The sequence below is a fragment of the Toxotes jaculatrix genome, chromosome 4 (assembly GCF_017976425.1).
Source record: "Toxotes jaculatrix isolate fToxJac2 chromosome 4, fToxJac2.pri, whole genome shotgun sequence".
Classification (NCBI taxonomy): domain Eukaryota; kingdom Metazoa; phylum Chordata; class Actinopteri; family Toxotidae; genus Toxotes; species Toxotes jaculatrix.
The window spans coordinates 6,253,225-6,274,924 of NC_054397.1; the positions used below are offsets into that span (position 1 = coordinate 6,253,225).

Consider the following 21,700-nt stretch of genomic DNA (forward strand, 5'->3'; position numbering starts at 1 on the left):
TATTTCACACAAAACTATTTGATTTGCTGTTAACTTGCTCTTTGCTCATGCTTAATTAGCTCATGTGATAATCATCTTTGCAGGATCAATGAGTTAAAACACTCAGGCTTTCATCCCTAATCTGTTGACACAAACCAATCAAGATTTGGAGTCTGGATGAGCAACTAAATCAATGAACGTGTCAGTACTGAGTCCACAAGCTGTCAAATCAGATAATCCTCATCATGAGATTCTCAGTTTTTTCCTCTACTCACTCCAGCCTCTTTTCTTATCTTTTAACTTTTGTCCAAAGGTTGTCTGAGTTCATGGCCCTGCTCCTCCTGTGCTTATTTATCTTAACCATCTCTAATTCAATTCACAATAAAAACTAGAAGCTATTATTTAGTGCCAAGGACCGAACTCTGATTAAAACAATACCACGGGGGACAGTAAACTTCAAAATAGTGTTGCAGGATGAATTAGGTTACATCTTCCTAATTTTGGGTGACAAAATTTGCCGCATGTACAGGCCCCCAGCCTCCAAAACAAACAGCCATGTGTGATACAGTATGTTCTGCACTGAGGATTAATGTGGCTAAAACAGAACTCAACAATTTCTTCATTCTCAAATCTGCAAAATCGGTTTCAAGGAGATTATTAAATGGTGCTATTTGTCTAGAGCGAGGAATGAAAGCCTAATAAGGCCAAGGTACAGTACACAGCACCTCTTGCCATGTGAAACTAAGCCTGCAACACTGACGGGTATTGACCTTTCCATCACAAGTTTATCTGAGATAAGGTCAGCTGAGGATGCACTCTGCCTAACATTATAATTGTACTCTCTTGACATCTAGTTATGCACATTTGCTGATACTAAAAAGCAGCAAATAGGAAGAATATTTCTGAAAAAGTGAGAAATCTCCGGCAAACAGCATCTTTTTAAAGTCTGCAGTGCACTGTCCATTTAAATTGATTGAAAAACAATTTAAGTCTTGCTCAATCTTCACCATGGCAATTAAATCCACCTAAAAACTGTCCCTGATGTTGCTCTACGTGTCTCAGAATTGGCCCACAATTCACAAAGGTTACTATAAATAGACAGCAATCTCCCTTCAATCTCTCTCTGCAAGTCCCATTCAATGTTAGAGGAAAGGTGTCAGCTGGAGGTGACAGTAATGTCTTTTTTAATTCATAAACTTTGAAGAGTAGATCGATTGCTCGCCTCTCTCCTCCAGCTATCTAGCTGCTGCGTAATTGATGAAAACTACTGGAGGATTCACATGTGTCATTCTCAATCTACTGTTAACTAAGCAATCAAAAGTTACTGTTGTTTAGTAGATGTTTTTCTCTGTTGATAAATAAGTAATAATGAAGATTTTTCACACAAGTTGGCAGACACTGCAAAAAGAAAACGAAGTTCTTATAGCAGAAATGTGGGTTTCTGGGTTATGTAGTACAGTCTGCAAAGTACAAAACACTTAGTGGGCTATTTGGGTCATTTAAAATTCTGATTAATGCTCACGTCAAATAATTATAACATTGTGTTCTGCTGCTTTCCTACTTTCAATCCTGTGTAACGAGTCACGAAAATTAGTTGCATGCTATCGTCTAATGACTGAGCTACTTTCCTGGAAAAAATTGTGTTATCATACTCAGATAAGTATTTTACCAATAACCAATAACATGGTGTAAAACAGCTACAAGACCATGCATTTGACACAACATTTTGGAGGTAGAATAATGGTGATGATGTCTTAAAACAAGAGTCAGATGCTCATATGAATCCTGAAACAGGTTTTTCTTGCAGTAATCATTCCTCCTGTTTATATACTGGCCATTAAAAGAAATATTTCTAATATACTTTCAACCTTAGTGATGAGGTACAAAATCCACAGTCCTTCCTTTCTTGACAAAAACATTTTCAAAAGTTTATTTGAAGTTAATATGAGACTATTAAGACCATAACTTTTCACTGAAAAGCAGCCAGTGTGGTTTTAGTGACAACTGCGGGATACCAGTAAATGCTATAATGTTGTGTACCAGTAGCACAAGTAGAGAAGAGTCATAAAGATAGTGAATTGACTCAATAATGTCAGTTTACATGACAATAAGATTTGCTGACATTTGCTAGCAATAGCCACCATGAGCCTCTGATCATACCAGACCAAATATGGCTGCAGCAGCAAAACCCCTGAGTGTACTGACTGAGAAAGGATCTGTCTTACTGATTCCGAGTTAAACTTTTCATTTGTAGGAGGCAGATTGTGTTGTTTTGTCTTTCAAAAGTTACAAAGCCTCTCTTTAAGGAAAGCTGTGAGTCTGTTCTTCCATCTGGCATACCAACCTCCTCACACTGATCTCAGGCTTACCATGGAAATCTATACAAGACAGATCACCTCAAAAAAACTCTCTTTCCATTTTCTATGTGTGATATTCTGTAGACTGCTGAGGTGGAAATTATGTCTAATTGTGCATTTTTTATAAGAAGGATTCGCAAGAGCAACATTATCAACTCTTAACACGACCATGAAATTATTGATGATACAGGACATATTGGAATTAAAAGCCAGAGACTGCCAAAACACATGGACTGCCAACACTATCACAAATCATACTGTGGACAACAATCCAATGAAGATTGGTTATTACACAAACTTTGACTGCAAAAACCTCAAACACCAAAAGTGTCTTGCAGTTGCAGTCCCTTCACAGTACCTCACTTTGTAACACAAACACCTGCACAGTCAGCGAACGAAGGATTTTGTAAAGACCGTGTGCGGCTACAGTAGCCCCCAACACACCATATCCCCCCCAAAGCTTAGCATAAATCTGCTAATAACAGCCTGTGTCTGAAACGAGGTTTTCAGATTTTAAAGATTAAAGCTGCCAGTTTGAGGAGCATGCGAGCGTGCTCTGTCAATGACTGTTTAAAAAGGCTTCAGACGGGTTCAGCTAAGACTAATATGAATGACTATCTCTGCTGTAACACAGGTTATATCATGCCTGACAGCTAACCTGCAACTGAGGAGAGAATTCACCTAATCATATAATCTGATTCAAACAAACAAGGAATCTCTGCTTATCCTCTTAATAACTGACCAAGCAGAAAAATGTTTTGATGTTTGTTTGTCTCCCTCATTAAAAGTTTGCTGGTAAGCAACATATAATTTAGTGCTACATTCCATATGAGCATTACAAAAGTAAATCTAATGAATTAATCTTGACATGATGACACATGAGCCTCAGACTTCAACAGATAATTAGTTGACAGCAATTTCGATATGACTGATTAATCATTTTAGTCATGTGTTGGGTGAGGATTTGCTACTTTTCTCTGTTTTATTTCTCTGTAAGTGTTTCTTTCTAATATCTTCAGGATTTAGACAAAATCAGTTGATAACAAAGTTAACTGATAATGAAATAATCATTAGTTGCAGCTCTAAATAGGCTTTAGGATTGGGTGATATGCTGTATACTGTGACAAAAAAAAAACCTCTTAAAAACATACTGTGTGCTACCTGTTCTGCACCAAATGGCAGACAAAGGCAAAGTCAGCAACATCCTGGCAAAAACAGTGAAGCATTTAGTGGAGCTAGAGAAGCTAAAATGAGAGAACATGAGTGGACTCATCAAGAGGATGCAACGATGCTTCTCCCTATTTTCTGAACTTTACTATATATATACTGTCATCAGAATTAAAAGTACCTCCACAGAAGATTTTACCCACATGGCCTCCTCCCAATAGGAACAATACTATCCCACACAATGACACAGCAGCTTCATCTGTACCCAAAGCACATTACAGGTGAGACTGAAAAAAACCCTAACTAGAATCTCCTACTAAAAAACACAACAGAGAAAAAGTAAACCAGGTGAAACAAAACCCACTCAGTAATGACGAGGAGGGGTTAGATGTGACAGGACACTTTGCCTGCGAGGCTACACATCAAAAACAGAGCTCTGAATCTTCTCCTGTTTGTTCTTGTGATCACTGTCTGGCCTGTAGCAGACCAATGCAACTGTATCACCTCTGGCTCTGAGCTCCAATTGTTGCTTCAGCAATCTGAGCCTGGTGCCAAGATCAGCTTCAGGCAAATCTGGCTGTACCTCTTGGCTTCAAAGTCTCGCCTTGTGCAGTTTTAAAACCAGCGTCTGCCACAGAAGGTTGATCACACCATTTTGAGCATAACAACAAATGCACTGTATGATTTGGTAAAAAATTGGTTAAACAACTGGCTTACAGCAACATATCCTGAGTGAGGCGCAGGTGATTATGATATACGAAGGTGACAAATAAAGCAGGTGCTCAGGTCACCATAGAGACAACAGCACAGAAACATGGAGGGAATGCAAACATGTTTACATGGCAGTTGGGAAAAGTGTTTGCCCAAGGGCACAGAGACAAGGCTGGCTTCATTAGGGTGCACTTTAATACCTGCGAAACACTACTTACAGGCAGTGCATGCGTGCGGATCACATTACAGGCTACGACTCTGCCATTGAGCAATGTACACAAATCCCCATAAACAATATTTAGAAGGCAACAAGTGTGGAAGGAATATCGCGTTTTTTCAGACCTGAATGCTTTTTCCCCCTGCAGCTAACGTGTGTCAATTTCTTAAGTTTTTTTTTTTTTTTTTTCATTTTGGGCTTGTTTTCCTCATTAGACAGTTCATAGCTGAGAGATTTTTGGGTGGTAAAAGGGGTGGGAGTTTGGGGCGCTTTCATTTTCTTCCTCCTTCCTTTCTTCTATTGTAATCTTTTTTTTATCTTTTAACCATTTTTCATTGCAGGTTAAAACTGAATTTATAAGACAAGGACAGATTTTTAGGTAATAAAGAACACTTGAGTTGACCCAAGTTGCCAACAACTATTCAGCCCCTCCTTGCTCCCACACAAATAAATCAAGCCCCCCAATATCTTTCTCCTCGGGATGACGTCAGAGGATTGAGTTTTCCATGTTGCTCTCGGCCTCCACAGCAACCGGGGGTGACACCGCCCTCCCCCTTGACCTGACCTGGGGAGAAACTCTTTTTTTCCACGGCGGTATTGTTCCCAACACTTGAATGGATTGCCCTCTAATTCATCTCAGCATGGATAATAGTGTACAAAAGCCAAGGAAGCTGGGGTCTGAGGTCCAGAACAAAACCAACAGGGGCAGAGTTATAAAGTTCTGTTAGGAATCCACAACAACCACCACAAGACTAAACACTGATTCTGCCTCCAGTAATCACTTTAATGTAAAATAAAAATACATCAAATACAAAGGGCTATGGGGAACCTCAATATTTCCGCAGTTACAATCAAAGTTAAATCCACAGCACCAAATATCTCACATTTATGGTCTTGTTTACTTATTTTTGATCAGATAGCTACTGACTTAAATTAAAAGTTTTCCTGTTTTCAACAGTTCTATTCAGGGAAAGTTCTTGTGTGGCTACTTGTGAATAGACAACTTGAGAAATCTGGCTAAAACAGGGTTTTGCAGGAAAACATGTTTCTATCAAGCATCAGGAAAAATACAAGTTTGTTACTAAATACCGAAACATATAATATCAGCACGAATGCTGGTAAATTCCAAACTGTATCCAGCTCAACTACTATATTAACGGATCATGCAAGTCAGTAAACTGCCAACTGATCTCTCTAACTTACAGGCTACAGTCATTTGCAAAGAGAGACTATGCAGTGTCGGAAAGTGACAAATACAAATGTAAGGCTATGTGTAGATCACTCTATAAAACAAACAATGAATTTTACTCCAACATGAAATAACTAGTACCCCACAATATAACTACGTTTACTTTGATTCAATGTAAAACATTAAAATATGAAAACTTTTTCTTGGCACTGTATGACTACTGCTGATTGTATTAACATTACAAAGTGACTGCATGAATGTTTTTGGAAAAAAAAACCCACTCAAATTTATATCTATTTTTCAATTTTGGTCACAAAATCCTTCATTTAATTTGTAATAATGCACATTTTGAGGCCTCTAGAAGCCATAGTAAACATATATAACCAAGTTCTGCAAGACAAATCTTTAAAGTACTGAGAACAAGCTGATGTTTCCTTTGTGTTTACATTGCCACCATCCAGTCAAGCAACAGATCCAGGCCTCAAACTACTCTAAATCTTTATAATGATGTAATTTTGGACGTGAACTGCATTGCAGGACACCTTCTGTAGTCACCTTAAAGGCTCAAAGCGGGAAAAAAAAACAGCAATAGGAAAGGCTGGCTGCTCTGCTAAAATGTACGTACAGACTCCACTCTCACGGAACAGGGACTTTTCACAGCAGAGTTACAGCAGGTCGTTACATATCGCACATCCACACACAGCATGATGCGGCGGTACCGTCCTGCTTCACCTACCGGAGGGATGGGAAGACTCGTCGGGACACGTAATCCGCTCCGACACCGTTGGAGTTAGACGGAGATACTTTTCAGAGGAGAAAATCTGTGTTGTGTCTCAGGTTATCAGCCGCTCAGGTGAGCTGCTGCTGCTGTCCTGGCCGAGCTGCAGCACAAACAGTGCAGAGGCACACACACACGCACACTCACTCACGCTCACACACGCCACCACCAGCAGCAGCAGCAGCAGGAGCGGACGGTGGCCGTGTTGTGAGCTTCCTCGTATGTGATTGGGCCAGGTGGAACAGGCGCGTTCACGTGTCCCCTTGCGCGTGTCCCCCCTTGTGACCATTGGTGCAATGACAAGGCTGCAGCCACTGACGAGGTGGCCAAGGTGAGTTAATCTAACCAGGTGTATTTAATCAGGTTTGAACTTCGCTGGGAAGCAACTAAGTGTATTTATGCAAGTACTGCAAATAAGTCTAAATTTGAGGTACTTGTACTTTGCTTGAAATTTCCCTTTTATATAGCTTTTACATGTCTCTCCACTACGTTTCAGAGGGAATAGATAGACGATAGACGTCTATCTATCTATCTAAAGCACAAATTACAACCATTTGCTTATTTCAGCTTTCCAAATGTGAGGATTTGATGCTTCTCTTTTGTTTAAATAAATGAATATTCCCCATCATTCTGATATTGGGATCAAAATATCCCATTAGGATCAAAATTCAAATTGTTGTACTATCTTAAACAGAATTAAACATAGAAAGGAGGAACTAGACTGGAGTTTACAGATTACTAGATTAAAAGTGCCAAAGGAAGTTTGACTTTTATTTTCATCCACTTATTTGCACAATAATTAGATTTGTCAGGGCTTTGAAAATATTTTCACATGCCTCCAGTTTTTCCACAGTAGCTACAAATTGAGTTTAATACATTTATTGTGTCATTGAATAAAGTGGTTTCTATTTTGTGAAACATTCTCCCATATCAGTATGGTGCCATAATTTAACTCCTGTGCTTTTTTCCAGTTGCCTCAGGTCTTTTACCAGTTTTTTTGTTCATCTTCATTCATTTCATTGCAAAACTTTGCATTGCTGCCTTAAATACAAATATTCTATGATCCATTTGCCCTAGTGTGCTGTTCTGAAGACCCACATTTGATTGACTACTACGCATCTCTGAGACCGCAAACAGCATCTTCAAGGCTTTGCTGAGGATTAACCAGATCCTGTCAAATGTATACATGTGGGTGTGGTGGGCTTGTAATTATGAAGACCTAAAGGGGAATCTAAAGCACCTGGACTTGAGTAAACTGAAGTCCCTCAGTCGCTTTACTGGGAGAAAAACAAGGTGATGAAAAAACAGGATGGGGCAGAGCAGGTCAACTAAAAAAAAAAAAACAATCTCCATATAATTGTAAATTCTCATCGGCCGTGTAATAAGCTTTTCTTGTCCCATCTGTGATACTGTCTGTATCTTTTCTGCAGTAACCCACTGTCAACAACAAGCCAAATGTACTATAAGGCTTTAAGGCATGCTTCGTACTTCTTTGTTGGCCCCAGGGTGTGACTTTTCATACAAGCTACTATACCATACAACCTCAACAAAAAAAAACTCTGGAGACTCTTAAAGAAAAGAAACTTTTATTTTCCCAAAGAGGTTACACAACATTCTGCATCCTTTTTAACTCAACATTTGTTAATGTTTCATTATTACAAAGGTAGATAGCCACTAGTACATACTAGTACTAGCACAGTATTCTGTACTTCTTCAGGAAAAAAAACAAACAAAAAAAAGCCAAATGGCCGCATTGGTCATAGACTACATACTCAAGGTAAAATAGAGAAAATTACAAATATATATCCACCTATTTCAGGGAAACAATAGATTGTTGTACAAGATTCACACTCTCAAACTGCTACAGTGAGCCATAGGAAAAGTACAAATCAACAAAGTGAGGACATGACAGCTGGTTGTAAATACCAGAGTACAGAAGTCCCCTTTGAAAAATATACTTTTATACAGCCCAATGAAGGAAACCGTTAGCAGCTCAGGCAAACAATGCTGGTCTTTTAAATTTACAAAAGACAAAAAGTTCCTCAAGTTAATTGTATTTTGGTTTACACCTTACATATCATACAGTTCTTACAAGTTTTTGTAATTAGTTTCAAATGCATAAATGTGCATATGTGCAATATGGATACATACCTTTCAAAACAGCATGTCCTCAAATTGATTTAAACTTTCAGAAGTTAATGGAGCTAAAAAAAAAGAAAAAAAAAGAAAATAATAAAATAATAATAAAAAAAACAGCTATCACTTTGTATTGTATGGAGTGTTTAGACGTGATATAGGCTTTAACTATATCCTTGGAGTGTGTGTGTTTGTGCATGTGTTTGGTCCATTATCTTCCATCAAGTGTTGGTCCCAAAAACTGGAGAGTGTCTGATTCCAATAATAAGACAAGTTAGCATGAAGGGGAAGCGAGGAACAAATTTATGAAATCAAGGCACATTTAGTCACATAAGACTGGTCCTTCATGTTCTGTGGAAATTAAGAAACTCAACACACCCATTCAGTCGTATGCCATGAATTCAGACAAAATAGGGAAATGCTAAAAAAACAGAGTGTAATATTGATTAAAAAGTAGCATTGTGACAACAACACGTGGCATTTGTTGTGAACAGCCATCACTATGACTTTTAACTCTTTTGCAAAGGAACAGTTTGACATTTTGGGAAATACTCATTTATTTTCTTGCTTAGAGTTTTATGAGAAAATCCATACCACACTCCTCCAGGTAGCCTGGCTCTGCCCTGAGGTGCACACCCCCCATAAAACCACAAATTTTAATTTTTTTATTTTACACTTTGGTTTTTGTGTTAGTGAGGTTTAGAGGTGTTGGTAGGGAAAAGTTTTTAACTTTGGACAGAGCCAGGCAAGCTGTAGCCCCCTGTTTCCAGTCCTTATGAGCTAAGCTAACTAGCTGCTAGCTATAGTTTTATATTGAAATGACAGATATGAAAGTAGTGTTGAGCTTCTCATTTGACTCTCCGCAAGAAAGCAAATAGGCACATTTCCCAAAATGTCGAACAACCACTTTAGTCAGAGGTTGCTGGTAAAAGTTATCAATTTTACATTTGCATGATCCAGAAATCTGAATTTATTTTTTCCCCATTTATTGCAACAGGCGTCAAGTCAAATCTTTAAAGAATATATGCTGAAAAAAAATCTTTTTTTCAGCATATATAAGACTTTGATAAAGCATTCATCCTCAGTTGAGAAGAGTAATGTAAATAACATGAATAAAACGGCAGCCGTTTTGATCCCATAGCTGCTCTTACAGAGCCAGCATGTCTGCCGTACAACATTCATTTGCTGGAATACAAAAGGCCATTTACAGTTTCCAAATGTGTTTACTGCAGCAACTCCTGTTAAACATTTCTGTCAAACAGTATAAAAGTGCATTTCCTATTATGTGAAATGACTGCAAAGATGAAAAGAATTATTTAAGATCAAGAGTAAAACGGATTGTGGGTTTTTTTTCCTTTTGAGTATTTAGTTAAAAGATTTACAATTCAGAGATTTTGAAAGGCAGTGACTGTAGAGTTGAAGTGAGAGGAGTTTCCTGTAGTTTGTTTTTTGTAGCATTTGACATTTCCTGTCAAAACCCCAAACTGTGCCACTATGGGTTTGAAAGGAGTGATTAGTGCTCTTCAAGCCAAGATGGACTGTCCCCACCTGGCATTTTCAACTTGATGTGGAACTGCTTGAGTGTCTGTTCCAGCTGCTGTTGATTTCCAGCGTAGTATGCAGCTATGGCATTGTGGAACAGGATGAGCTGGTTATGCAATACCTTCACCTGTTTGGGAGCAGAAAAAGTAAAAAAAAAAAAAAAAAGAGATGATAGGCACATTAATTTTAATGCCGATATGTTGGCACAGGTATGAAGAGCAGAACTAGCCTCTAGCTGACCTTGTTCTCTTCCAGGAACTTCAGCTTGATAGAAACGTCATTTCGCATCCTCTCGTACTTCTCACGGTGGATCTGGAACTGCTGCTGGGACTGCTCGATCTTGGGCATGGTGGTGGCGTCACGTGGCCCCAGATTCAGCTCCTCCAAATCTGTGCGGTATGCATCATACTCAACCCTGGGGACGTGACATTGTTTAAACACCATTAGAACTATATAATATATGTGTGCATGCCTCACAATATGTAAGGGGACACACATAGCTCAAGAGTGTTGTTACACCCAGTACATGAGTAACCCCTACACCCCTGCTCCAGTCCACAAGTTATATTTAATCAACACGGAGAGACATTTTGACATCATTTTAATTATTTAAAGGTTCTCTAATCAATACTTTTATATTAACAATGTGTCAGATGACTGTGCGTTGTGTGAAAATGTTGCTCATTGTGAAACATAGCAGAGCAATTTTGCAGAGCGTTTTAGCGTCTTTCAGCTCACTGTTTTGGTTTTATGACCCAAAATTCTGCTGTTTTGGTTCAGTCTCACTGAACGGCTCTCATCACCGTGATTTTCAGATGAGAAAAAGCTCTAATAAACCCCTCTGTACACCACCTAGGCAGTGCCAAATTAACAGGTAAAAACACTGGAGCATTGAGCAACTAGACAGCCAGATGTTTTTCAGAGATAAAATGACGGTGGATATTGAATTTGCATTCATCATTTCATGAACAAATGCTACTGATGCTCCGTGTCTGCTGGATGTGTAAATGAACAACTTTCTGTAAACATACACCACCATATCGACTTTATAAAAGTGATTATTTGTCAGTGTTGTATTTATATATTTATGTCCCACTGCCCCCAAGTGGCCAAAAAAAATCCATTAATGCTGTTTTAAGTCTGATAGGAAAGAATAGTGGACTTTAAGAGGAGCAAGCACAGGTTAAATGAACACAGGTCAGAAGAAACGCATATTTGTATGCATTACCTGGCTATTTCGTACTGTTTGATATTAATCATGGTGTCTTCGATTGTTTTATCAACAAGTGTGTTCACACTGGAGATGAAGAAGTTGATGGCTCCCAGCAGTGTCTCTCCATTTTTGGACAAAAGCTTTTGGGTATCAGCATTGTAACCAAACTCCTCCTGGAGAACACAAGTAAGCACATGTAGAGGAGTATTAGTGCCAACAGGCCGTTAAGCCAATACTTCCACAGACTGATCCCAGCTACATGCTCATTTCTTTTGAACATATCCGTTTAAAACATGATAAAACAACAATTCTACAGTACAACATATAAAACATTTATATTGTTGATATAATTACAGTAAATTAATTCACTCACAGGTAAAATAAAATGGATCTCTCTCTCTCTCTCTCTCTCTCTCTCTCTCTCTCTCTCTCTCTCTCTCTCTCTCTCTCTCTCTCTCTCTCTCTCTCTCTCTCTCTATCTATCTATCTATCTATCTATCTATCTATCTATATATATATATATATATATATATATATATATATTCTTGCCTTTAAAGCCACTAACTTCCTAGTTTAGAGTGTGCACCGTTATGTGATGCTTCAGCAAAATCAAAATAAACAATCAGTGTCAATAATAAGTTGTAATATATGGGATCAGAGTAGCTTCTGGAAAAACATAACTTCCCAGCAGATGGCCCACAAGTCAATACATATTCTGCACTATTTTTAAACTCTTGGACACCAAGTTAAAGATAATAAGACTGTTGTGACCTGTGTTCTGCCTGATCTACTTGATTTCTATGTAACTAAACATATGGACTCACATGGAGTTCTGGCGACTTGAGGCTGAGGTCGGCGAAGGCGTCACCCAACTGCCTCTGCGTCTGCATGATCTGGGACAGCTGACTGGCCAGCGTTTGGGCCAGCTTTATCACATTCTGGTACTTTCTCTTGTTGTCACGCAGAACTTCAATTTGAGCTTCCAGCTCCAGGTCCACGGTCCTTGATCCCCGGCCCAGCTTCTCTGACAGGATCTGCCTAGTACACTGCAGAGGAAAGCAGGCTTATTAACACACACTCACACGCATACACACAAAAAGATAAGATGCTAACTGCCTTTTAAAATGCTATGTGTGACTGTGGGGAGTCTGTACTCAAATGAAGAGAGAAAGAGGAGATGGGCTGTGAAAGAGACAATCAAAGGAACAGAGTGGAGCCAAACTACAAAGTCAAAGCAAAACAATCAGTTATTGTGGTTGACAGCTTGGGGTACAGTTCACAGTACCCCAGTTCACAGTTTTTTGCCAACATCCTAATCAGCTCAGAGAAGATAAAGAGTGGAGCTAAGGCTGAGAGATGTAGCAGAATGAAAGAGGGACGTAAAAATAAAATCAAGGACAGAGAGAATTACTTTATATGTGTTGATGCTCCACTTTCTCACTAGGTCCAGTTTTTCCATGGCAGGGTTCTTTAAGTCATCTGAAAGGACCACCGCTCCACTCTTTGGCTGTGCGTTCATTGCGCCTGGACAATTGAAAGTCATTCACTTAATGAGTGATTGAGTTATTGGATTTGCAGGATAGAAAACTGTGGTGAAAATTAAGGCAGGTACATTTCATGTGTTAGATTGTAGATTAGAATGTCTTGTAGACACTGAAACTTCAACACAGACCAAATGCTGAATTAAAAGGCATTAGAGGGCACTGATGACATCTATTATTATTCAGATCAAAATGAAAATACAATTGGTCATGATGAAACACTTTGAAAGTGCTAACAATCACAGTAAAAGCGATGAATAGTGCTTCATTGTGTTTTGGGCACAGAGGGAAAATACTGAAAGATATGGAGCCCTGAAACAGAATGTAGTTAAGGGTTATCTGACAAGTCCCATATACAGCTGACAACATCAATCAGCAATATTTTTAAATAATTAAACTATAGTGTAAAAAAAATATATATATATGACACTATATACTTTTAGCTGACAAGCTAATGCTAAAAAAGATAGCCTTTCAGCTTCAAATTATAAAATGTGTATTTCTTTTTACACTCCATTTATTCTTCATTATTTAACCAATGATATTACTTATTCCCATATATTTTTCCGGCATTACCTTTTACTACATTTTGTCAGTTTTGGGGCTCCACAGAACAAGACTATGGGTGCCAGCTTTTGCAAGGACAAAGGTTGCAAGCAGGAAAACCCACTGTGATTAAATGTGAAAGCAGTTTTCTTTCCAAGCCAAGCAAATCCTTTAGGCATCAAGAAGTTGCATCAGATCTAGAAATCTTGAGCTCTAGATCTTAGGAGGTTGACTCTAAGCAGTATACAAACACTTAATGTTAGCCACTGCAAAGCAGGAAACTACTTCAGTTGACCCAGACTTATAGGACAGACTTAAAGGCAAAGTTTGGAGAGTCAATAAACAAGAAGGGAAGTGAAGAGAGGTTTGATTCTGAATGGAGTGCAGTCTGTGGGAAAAAGGAGAGGGTAAGAAACTGTTGAAAACCAAGAAAGGTACAGCAGATTGTGGTTAATTTAGTGTGCAAATGGTGATGATTCAGTATCATCCGTTTCATACTCCATCACTGCCGGTACCTTTCTCAGCCTGACTATCGCTGGAAGAGCGCGCCAGGCGGCTAGCAACAGCCGAGCTGGGAGCTACAGGTGTCACGGGAGATGTGGGCAGGCTTGCTGACCCTGGGAGATATTCAGAGTTATGATTCATTAGTATGTCATCTCCGCCTCCACATGCGTAAGGGGGAGTTTCTCATTGGTGTTGATTTCCTGTGCGTTTTTTTTTTTTAATTATGGTGGCTCTCCCCATTTAGCAGGATGAATGTTTTAATGAACAAAAGCCTTCCTCATCCAGAGTAAATAACATGGAAAATAGCCATGGCAACATTGTGGTAAACGGGCTACAACAGCTCGCTGCTCTATGGGGAGATTTTTTATTTGCATTTGTAACAAGGCCGTGATGATGAAAAGGAAAAGGAAAGGAGGGTTACAACCTGGAGATCAGAGGAAACTCATTAAATTCAATTGCATGTCCAGCTTTACAAATTCAAATGTATGCCTTTCAAATTTCACAGAGCTTAAAAACCAAAAGTGGAGCTACGGGGACTACATGGAGAGACAGACGGTTTGTAAACACAAAACGCTGCAAAGCAATCAAATAATATAACAAGCTGACAAGGCCTGATAAGTTTCTGATGAGCTGCTGCATAACAAAACTCAGTGAGACATACACAAAACCCAAAAAATAACAGTATAAATGGGGAGTGGAGCATTTACCTTTGTACGGCCCTGATTCAATGATGCCCTCTGTTGTTGAAGCAAAGTTGCTGGAAGTGACACAGGACTCTGAGAGGTTTAGAGCACCAGGTCCACTCGGGTAAGAGTCCTGGAGATTATATTAATGGGAATTATATTAACAAGATGGCATGTAAAAGAGTCATAAGTGTGGTGTGGGTGCTGCTATTTTATCATTATAAATTGTGCATTGGGAAAACTGGTTGATTGTACAGAAACAAATACTTGAAACATATATCTTCCTCTAATGATCTTAGTGAAGTCATTGCAAATCTAAATGTGTCTACGTGGTACACTGTGACACAAATAATCAATGTGAGAGACAGAAACCAACATACAGGGCAATTTATAAATTCCTGTCGGAACTAATTTTAACAAGATGAAACCTTTTAGAGCTGCATACATGCTTGTGGCTACTGTGTCTTCCTTGCCACAGAACAGCAGGAGTAAACAGCAGGCCGTCTGGAAGCTCTGCCAGCTCACAGTCAGTCTGAGGAGAAGGGGAGGGCACCCTTAGGTGCTTCACGGTGGTATGATCTCACCTTGACTGTCTGAGTACACCAGTGCTACACAGAATGAAACCTAATTTGTGGATCTGTTACGATCTCTATTAATCAATAGCCACAACTTAATCTGCAACTATTTTCACAATCAAGTAATTGTTTAAGTTATTTTTCCAAGCATAAATGTCAAAAATTTGCTGGTTCCTGCTTTTAAAATGTGAAGATTTTACACTTTTCTCCACCATATTTGGTAGCAAACTGAATATCTGAGTTTTGAAAGAAAAAAAAAAGAGCAATATGAATACATCTCCTCATGTTAAGGGAAACTGTAAAAGACGTTTTCACCATTTTCTAACGTAATAATGGGCAAATGAAAATGAACCGCTAATTATTATTTGCAGCCCCACTGGTTTGCATACACTGCCAAAGACACCAATTTTGCAAATTTGTTTGCACTGTTAATTTTCATCCGTGAGTTAGAGTAGATATCATAGCAACAGGTAGAGCTGCTGTTAGAGACATTCAACCCAAGGACCTTGAGGACCTACTCAGGTTTTTTTTTTTTTTGGGAAGCCAGTACACTGACATTGTCTACGACATTTATATAGTTTTGAGAGGCGCTGTTCTCAAAAGTCTCTAAATAAACTCTTACCCTCTGGAATACTGTCTCAGGGCTCTGATCCAGGTCTCCATTGCTGGTGACTGGAATCTCAGCAGCTGAGCTTCTATGGGACTCCTCAGCCATTGTGCTTTCCTGAAATGAGGAAGGTGAAATGAAGCAGGTTATTGCTCAAAGCTTCCCCTGACAACCTCAAAGAGAGAGATCACCATTAAGAGAAGAGGACTCCGGAGCCACTACTGGGACACAACTGCTGGACTGCCATCTTGTGGACACTGACATAGGAGAAAGGGGAATTAACCAGTTATAGCTAAAATCTGCTGTACCATAGCAATACTTTGGACAGACAATATCTGATTTCTTACTGCCGTATTCATATCACTGTTTCATAGCTGTTTCATATTTCAGACCACATTAAACCCTCTGTGTCATAGTTTAGTCATTTTGTGGACTAATTCGAAAAAATCTTGTGCCACAGGAGCACACATGGGACAAAACTCTCCTTAACCTTAAATATAAATCATTGTCCCTGTGGATTAAAATAATGCAGTGACACACTGGCTTGCTAAGCTGCACATTTACATGTTGGCTCCAAGCAAGCCACAGGGTGGAGACAACAGTTTGCGGCCACATGAGTTTTCTTTAGGCTAGAATAAACTGGCTGCCTGTTGTTGCAGGCTGATGGTACAGCTGTGCTAGTTTTAGTGCATTTTTTTTTTTCCCTAATCACTGTGGACTCGGGAACTGGGTCAGTTACCCAGCACTATAAAGCTCTGCATGCAAGAACTGTTAGGCCTAACCATCTAAAGGTGGTTAATGTTGATGTTAATGATACACCTGGCACTGGGAGCACCACTGAATTTTTATTATTTTTATTTTCAATTATCAATAAATCTTAATTTGAATGTTTGAACAAGATCCTTCTCCTATGGACCTTGACCAGTGTATAAATAATGCAAACAGTTACCAGATCACTGGGTAACAAGATCTGTGTCTAGTCTAAACTGACTTGACTGGTTTCACTCTGTGAGCAAAAAGCGTGAGTTTAAATCATGGATTTATGTTAATAACACAAACTTAATATGTTAAAGCTAGCATGTTATAATATAGTAAATTACGTCTCTAATGACCAGAATGTACAACTCCTTGCAGTACTGGGTAAAATATATGACTATGAATGAATAGTCAGAGTCGCCTACACACACAGTATTTACAATCTGATGGCTTCTTAAAAATAAGTTTAACGGAAGCTTCACTTAAAATATTAGTAAACACGGTCAATTAATTGATAATGACATTATCAAATACTTTGCAAATACATTAAGAAAGTGTCAAAAGTGGTCTTAGAGAAGAAGGCTGGATGTAAAGAAGCATGTTGGGATGTTTGTCTCCTTGGGAGTCAAAACATCCGTCTTTAAAACCAGAATCTGTAACCAAAGACGATACACTCAGCCAAAATATAACATACAAAAAATGATCAAAGTCAAGGACCATGAAAATGATTTCATGTGTGACAAAGACTTTGTGTGTTATCACGTGAAAGACATAAATACTTTAAGGACATATGACACCCGCATGCAGGCAGGCAGGCAGGCAGGCAGCAGATATGCACTACTAGGCTTGTCTAACCACCTGCTGCAGATAAGACAGACTCCTGCCTGCTATTCCTCTCTGACACCAGGTTAGAACAGGTTGTCTGCCAGAGACACATTTCTGATTACGAGCATTTTAAAATGAATCTGAATTTAAGAGTCTCCTTGTATAGCAAAACATAATGGAACTAATTCAGCCATGGATTCACTGATGATCAGGGGTCCAAAATGATCCCACCCACCATCTGTAAACATTCTGTAGTAAAGCTTGCTAAGAGTGTCAGCATAGTGGAGCAGGGATAGCAGTTAAGTGGCTGTGAATTAATCAGGCATATGAAAGGGCAAAGTGTGCCATGTCATGGTTTGCCATTCCCTACAGTTCGGTATCCTGGATACAAGGTATCCTGACGTGGTAGGGAGGGATGGATAACAACAATGGGATAATTGTCCAATTAGCTGCACCAGCCAAAGAGGAAAGAATCACGTCTTGCCTCTCAAACTACGGAAGAACGTGACACAACCATGTTGCACAATGCTGGGTTCAAGATGTAAAAAGGATGGAAAATTTGACTTAAAGAAATACCTAAAAATTCAGAATTACAAGTGTGCTACATTTAGGGTTACCAAATGAAGAGCATTCACAAAACAAAAAAAAACAAAAAAAAAACAGAGGATTGTCTATTTTAAATTTGTGCAATCTCATGTGCAGTACTGGCACTGAGCCCACAGCCTAAGGAGTCACACATTCCTGCCACACAAGAAATGTGGGACTGCCTGAGAATGTGCAGTCAGGAGTCCAAATCCGTCTCACTTACCCAGCCACGTGACTGACAGCATGTAGAACTCAAGAGCTCTATGTACACCTAACTTACAAACAAGGAAGCATTATGAGGAAATGGTATTATTTACAACATGTACACTTTCACTTACACACACACACACAGAGTCTGTGTTCAACAAAAGAAGGCACAACTGGCTGTAGAGGAGTGTATTGACCAACAAATAATCTCTCAATGTCTCAAACATGTCATAAAAATACATACACTTACTGAGCACTTAATTAGGAACACCTGTACACCTTCTAATTTATGCAATTATTCAATCAGCCAGCCACGAGGCCGCAGTGCAATGCATAAAATCATGCAGATACAGGTCAGGAGCTTCAGGTAATGTTAACATCAAACATCACAATGAGGAAAAAAATGTGATCTCAGTGACAGTGATTGTTGGTACCAGACAGGCTACTCTGAGTATTTCTGAAACTGCTTATCTCCTTGGATTTGTACACACAAGAGTGTGTATTATTTCTGACAGTGTGCATCCCTTTGATAATGATAATACACCATGTCACAAAAGAAAAGTCATCTCAAACTAGTCCTCATGAACATGACAGTAAGTTCAGTGTGCATCAGTGGCCTCAGCAGTCAACAGAACTGAATCCAACAGAACACCTTTGGGATGTGGTCGAACAGGAGATTGGCAGCATAAATGTGCTACTGACAAATCTTGCAGAATCGATGCCATTAAGAACTGAGCCTGTTTTGAGGGCAAAAGGAGGAACTACCCACTATTAGTATGGTGTTTCTAATAAAGTGCTCGATGAGTGTATTTACCATTATAATAATAATAAATCACTTTGAAGTAAGCCAGCATTAATACAAAACAGAAAAACTGGGCAAAGCTTTGATTATCCTCAAACACATAAGGAACATCATTGAGCAACATGGTAGTAATCAGCAAGAAAGCCACCAACAGCACCAAGAGCAATGGCGACACGAGCTATTTCACTAAAACCTCGAGCAAAGCAGAGTGAAATCTGAAACACAACTACAAACACAAAAGGGAGAAACAAACACAATCACTTCATGGCTATATCTCAGGTTTATGTTGTTGATTATATCAGATAAAGCTTCACAACAAAATTCAATCCATTAATGAATTGATTGCATTGGAAAGAGACCACCACCACCACAGCAAATCAAGATCAAAACAGCAACACGAGCAGGTGCACGGTAAGGAACAGCAAGAAGGCCGGCTAGGTTAGGCTATTGCTAGAAGGCTGATTGGCCAAAGTGAAGGTAAATGTCACCTTTGTTTCAGTGTGGGAATCTCCGCTTTCCTCTGATGGTTCAGCTGTTTCAACATGATGATTTCTCTCGCGTCCCCCTTTGTCTACACTGCCAGACACGTGTTCAGCATCACCATCACTGCACGTCGCCCCACTCTCACTCTGAATGACCTCATCCTCCTCCTGAACATCCTTGTCATCGTTTTCTGTATTTTCTTCAGCACTGTCAATATCAACATCATACAGGACCTCGTCTGTGCAACCTCTTTCCCTACTGTTGTCTACACTCTCCTGTTTTACATCCTCACTCAAACTCTCCTCTGTTTTGTCAGACTCCTCACAATCCATCTGAGGGTCCTCGGCTGAGGTCCTTGCCGATTCAGCCTCAAGACTAATGTCAGACATACCTGAAAACAGACAGATAGGAGGGTATGAATAGGTCCTACCAAGCTGGCTGACTGTTTATACAACACTACTATAGCACAGTACAAAAGTACACTACTATCCAGGCCCCAGTTTTTACATGTATGTGTATAATTACATTCAAGAGCCAAGCATTTGTTTTTTTGACAGATAAATCCCTGTTTCACAGCACTTGCTGCTGTTTAAAAGGTCTTTCCAGAATCCTCAAAGAGTTTTCAATGTCTGAATGACAAAAATACTGCACAGCTGCTTGACAAAAAAAGATGTTTAGCAACTTAAATTTCATGACAGTATGTCAGAGGCCCAAGATGAGGTTATAGGCATCTGCCAGGCAGTTAAGTGGCTGAGAAATTCAAATGGATAAATCTAAATATAAAGAAGTTGGTGTTTAAGCTACTTACCAACACTAAATCATAAATCTTTTGTTACAGGTACATCTGAGATAGATAGTACTGGTAGTACACAGGGTTCTATCGGCTTATAAAGCACTGACTTGATTTTGTATGTATCTTGGTGTGTGCTTTGCAAATATTCTTGAACTGTATATTGTTCTGTTAGCTGCATCTGATGATCTCAAGCTTTTATCAATGAGATCTCTAAAGACAGGTTTATATCAGCACCCACTTGAAATACTAGAGCAATTCTCGAGTTGGATATACATAAACAGATGTGAACAAACTGCTGGAAAGGCAATATTAAGGTGTGTATCCACAGGCTCTCTGCATGTATGACCCATTTACTTCGTGGTCACTGAGCTGGGTTTGGCACTTTTGTGAAATTGCACAGGAAACGACGTGAGGGCTAATACTTGCTAAATGTAACAGCTGTTGTCACCATGTTTGCTCTTATTCCCTCTGTAACATCACACACCGGAAATGGCTGCGTTTAGCAAGGATAGGTGAACTAACCAATATTACCTGTTGCAGCACAGACACCTGACAAACGAGGGCGTCTAAAAGTGGGGGAAATACTTTTTAAACGCTGGACACATTATTGCGATACAATTATTACATTGAATGATTAAGGATAAACCGACAATGTGCTTGGAAAGCAAGCATTCAACAAACCTCTCCGTGGCGTCCCCTCCCAGTCAGTTAGCATAAGGCTGACCACTAATTTGAGTTAACGTGAACATATGAGAGCCGCTGACGTATTGTTAGCTAACGTTAACGTAGCTAAACCGCAGATAACGCAAACGATGTACTAATGGAAAACGTCACTGAAAGCACTTTAAGTGGTTAAAGTTATCTTACTATTTCGCTAGATATGCAACTCAACGCCATAAGGGAATGGCGATGATAAAAAACTTTAGTTAACATTACCTGTCTGCGGCCGTGGCTAACTATTTAGCTGTGGACTGTTAGCTGCCGTAGTAATTCACTGAAATCCTCCTCGGTGCTGTGCCGCACTGGATGTTGCTTCCTTGGAAGGCAGTGCGCCCACTGTTAATGCAAACGTTACACTTATATACTACCAACTTAACATCGGTGGTCCTCGACTCTCCACTGGCTCACTTGACTTGCTGCTTGAACCCCGGAAAGACTGATCCACTGCACGGGCCCTCGGCTGTCATCTAAAGCAGACCACATCATTTGCAGCATGCGCTCTCCCCCTGCTGTTAAATCATGCTGTTTGCACTTTGCGTTCAAAGTCTAAAATAAGTTTGGTCAATGATTTTTAAAAACAGAGTAAATATATTTTAAGTAAAAACAAACAAATAAAAAAAAAACACGACAATAAGTCGACACATATGCTGGTCAGTCATGTATCGTCATTGTTTATCCCATTTAACTACAACTTTCTCCCCGCTACTGGTCACAATTTGATATTCAACAACAAACTCAATTTCCCATAAGCCCCGGAACGGGAACGTACAGTTGCGTTACAGCG

At 39.4% G+C, this 21,700-nt stretch overlaps 1 protein-coding gene across 3 annotated transcripts; it reads right to left on the minus strand.

Annotated features, from left to right (window-relative positions):
- Positions 1 to 7,967: 7,967 nt before the first annotated feature.
- On the minus strand, positions 7,968 to 21,371 carry arfip1 (ADP-ribosylation factor interacting protein 1 (arfaptin 1)). Of its 3 annotated transcripts, XM_041036006.1 has the most exons (10): positions 21,133 to 21,371; positions 19,409 to 19,794; positions 15,761 to 15,862; positions 14,588 to 14,696; positions 13,892 to 13,993; positions 12,701 to 12,813; positions 12,114 to 12,335; positions 11,305 to 11,462; positions 10,317 to 10,491; positions 7,968 to 10,203 (listed from the first exon to the last, which is right to left on the minus strand). In XM_041036006.1, the coding sequence occupies exons 2-10, from the start codon at positions 19,790 to 19,792 to the stop codon at positions 10,048 to 10,050; spliced, it is 1,521 nt and encodes a 506-aa protein (XP_040891940.1). In that variant the 5' UTR covers positions 19,793 to 19,794; positions 21,133 to 21,371; the 3' UTR covers positions 7,968 to 10,047. The 3 variants fall into 3 exon arrangements, with proteins under 3 accessions (XP_040891940.1, XP_040891942.1, XP_040891941.1); XM_041036008.1 differs by lacking the exon at positions 19,409 to 19,794; XM_041036007.1 differs by lacking the exon at positions 13,892 to 13,993.
- Positions 21,372 to 21,700: the final 329 nt, after the last annotated feature.

Coding starts and splice junctions, on each gene's coding strand:
- arfip1 (XM_041036006.1), bottom strand. CDS start 19,792: ATGTCTGACATTAGTCTTGAGGCTGAATCGGCAAGGACCTCAGCCGAG. Junction 12,814..13,891: donor CGATAGTCAGGCTGAGAAAG/GTACCGGCAGTG, acceptor TCAATTGTCCAG/GCGCAATGAACGCACAGCCA. Junction 10,204..10,316: donor AGTTCCTGGAAGAGAACAAG/GTCAGCTAGAGG, acceptor GCTCCCAAACAG/GTGAAGGTATTGCATAACCA.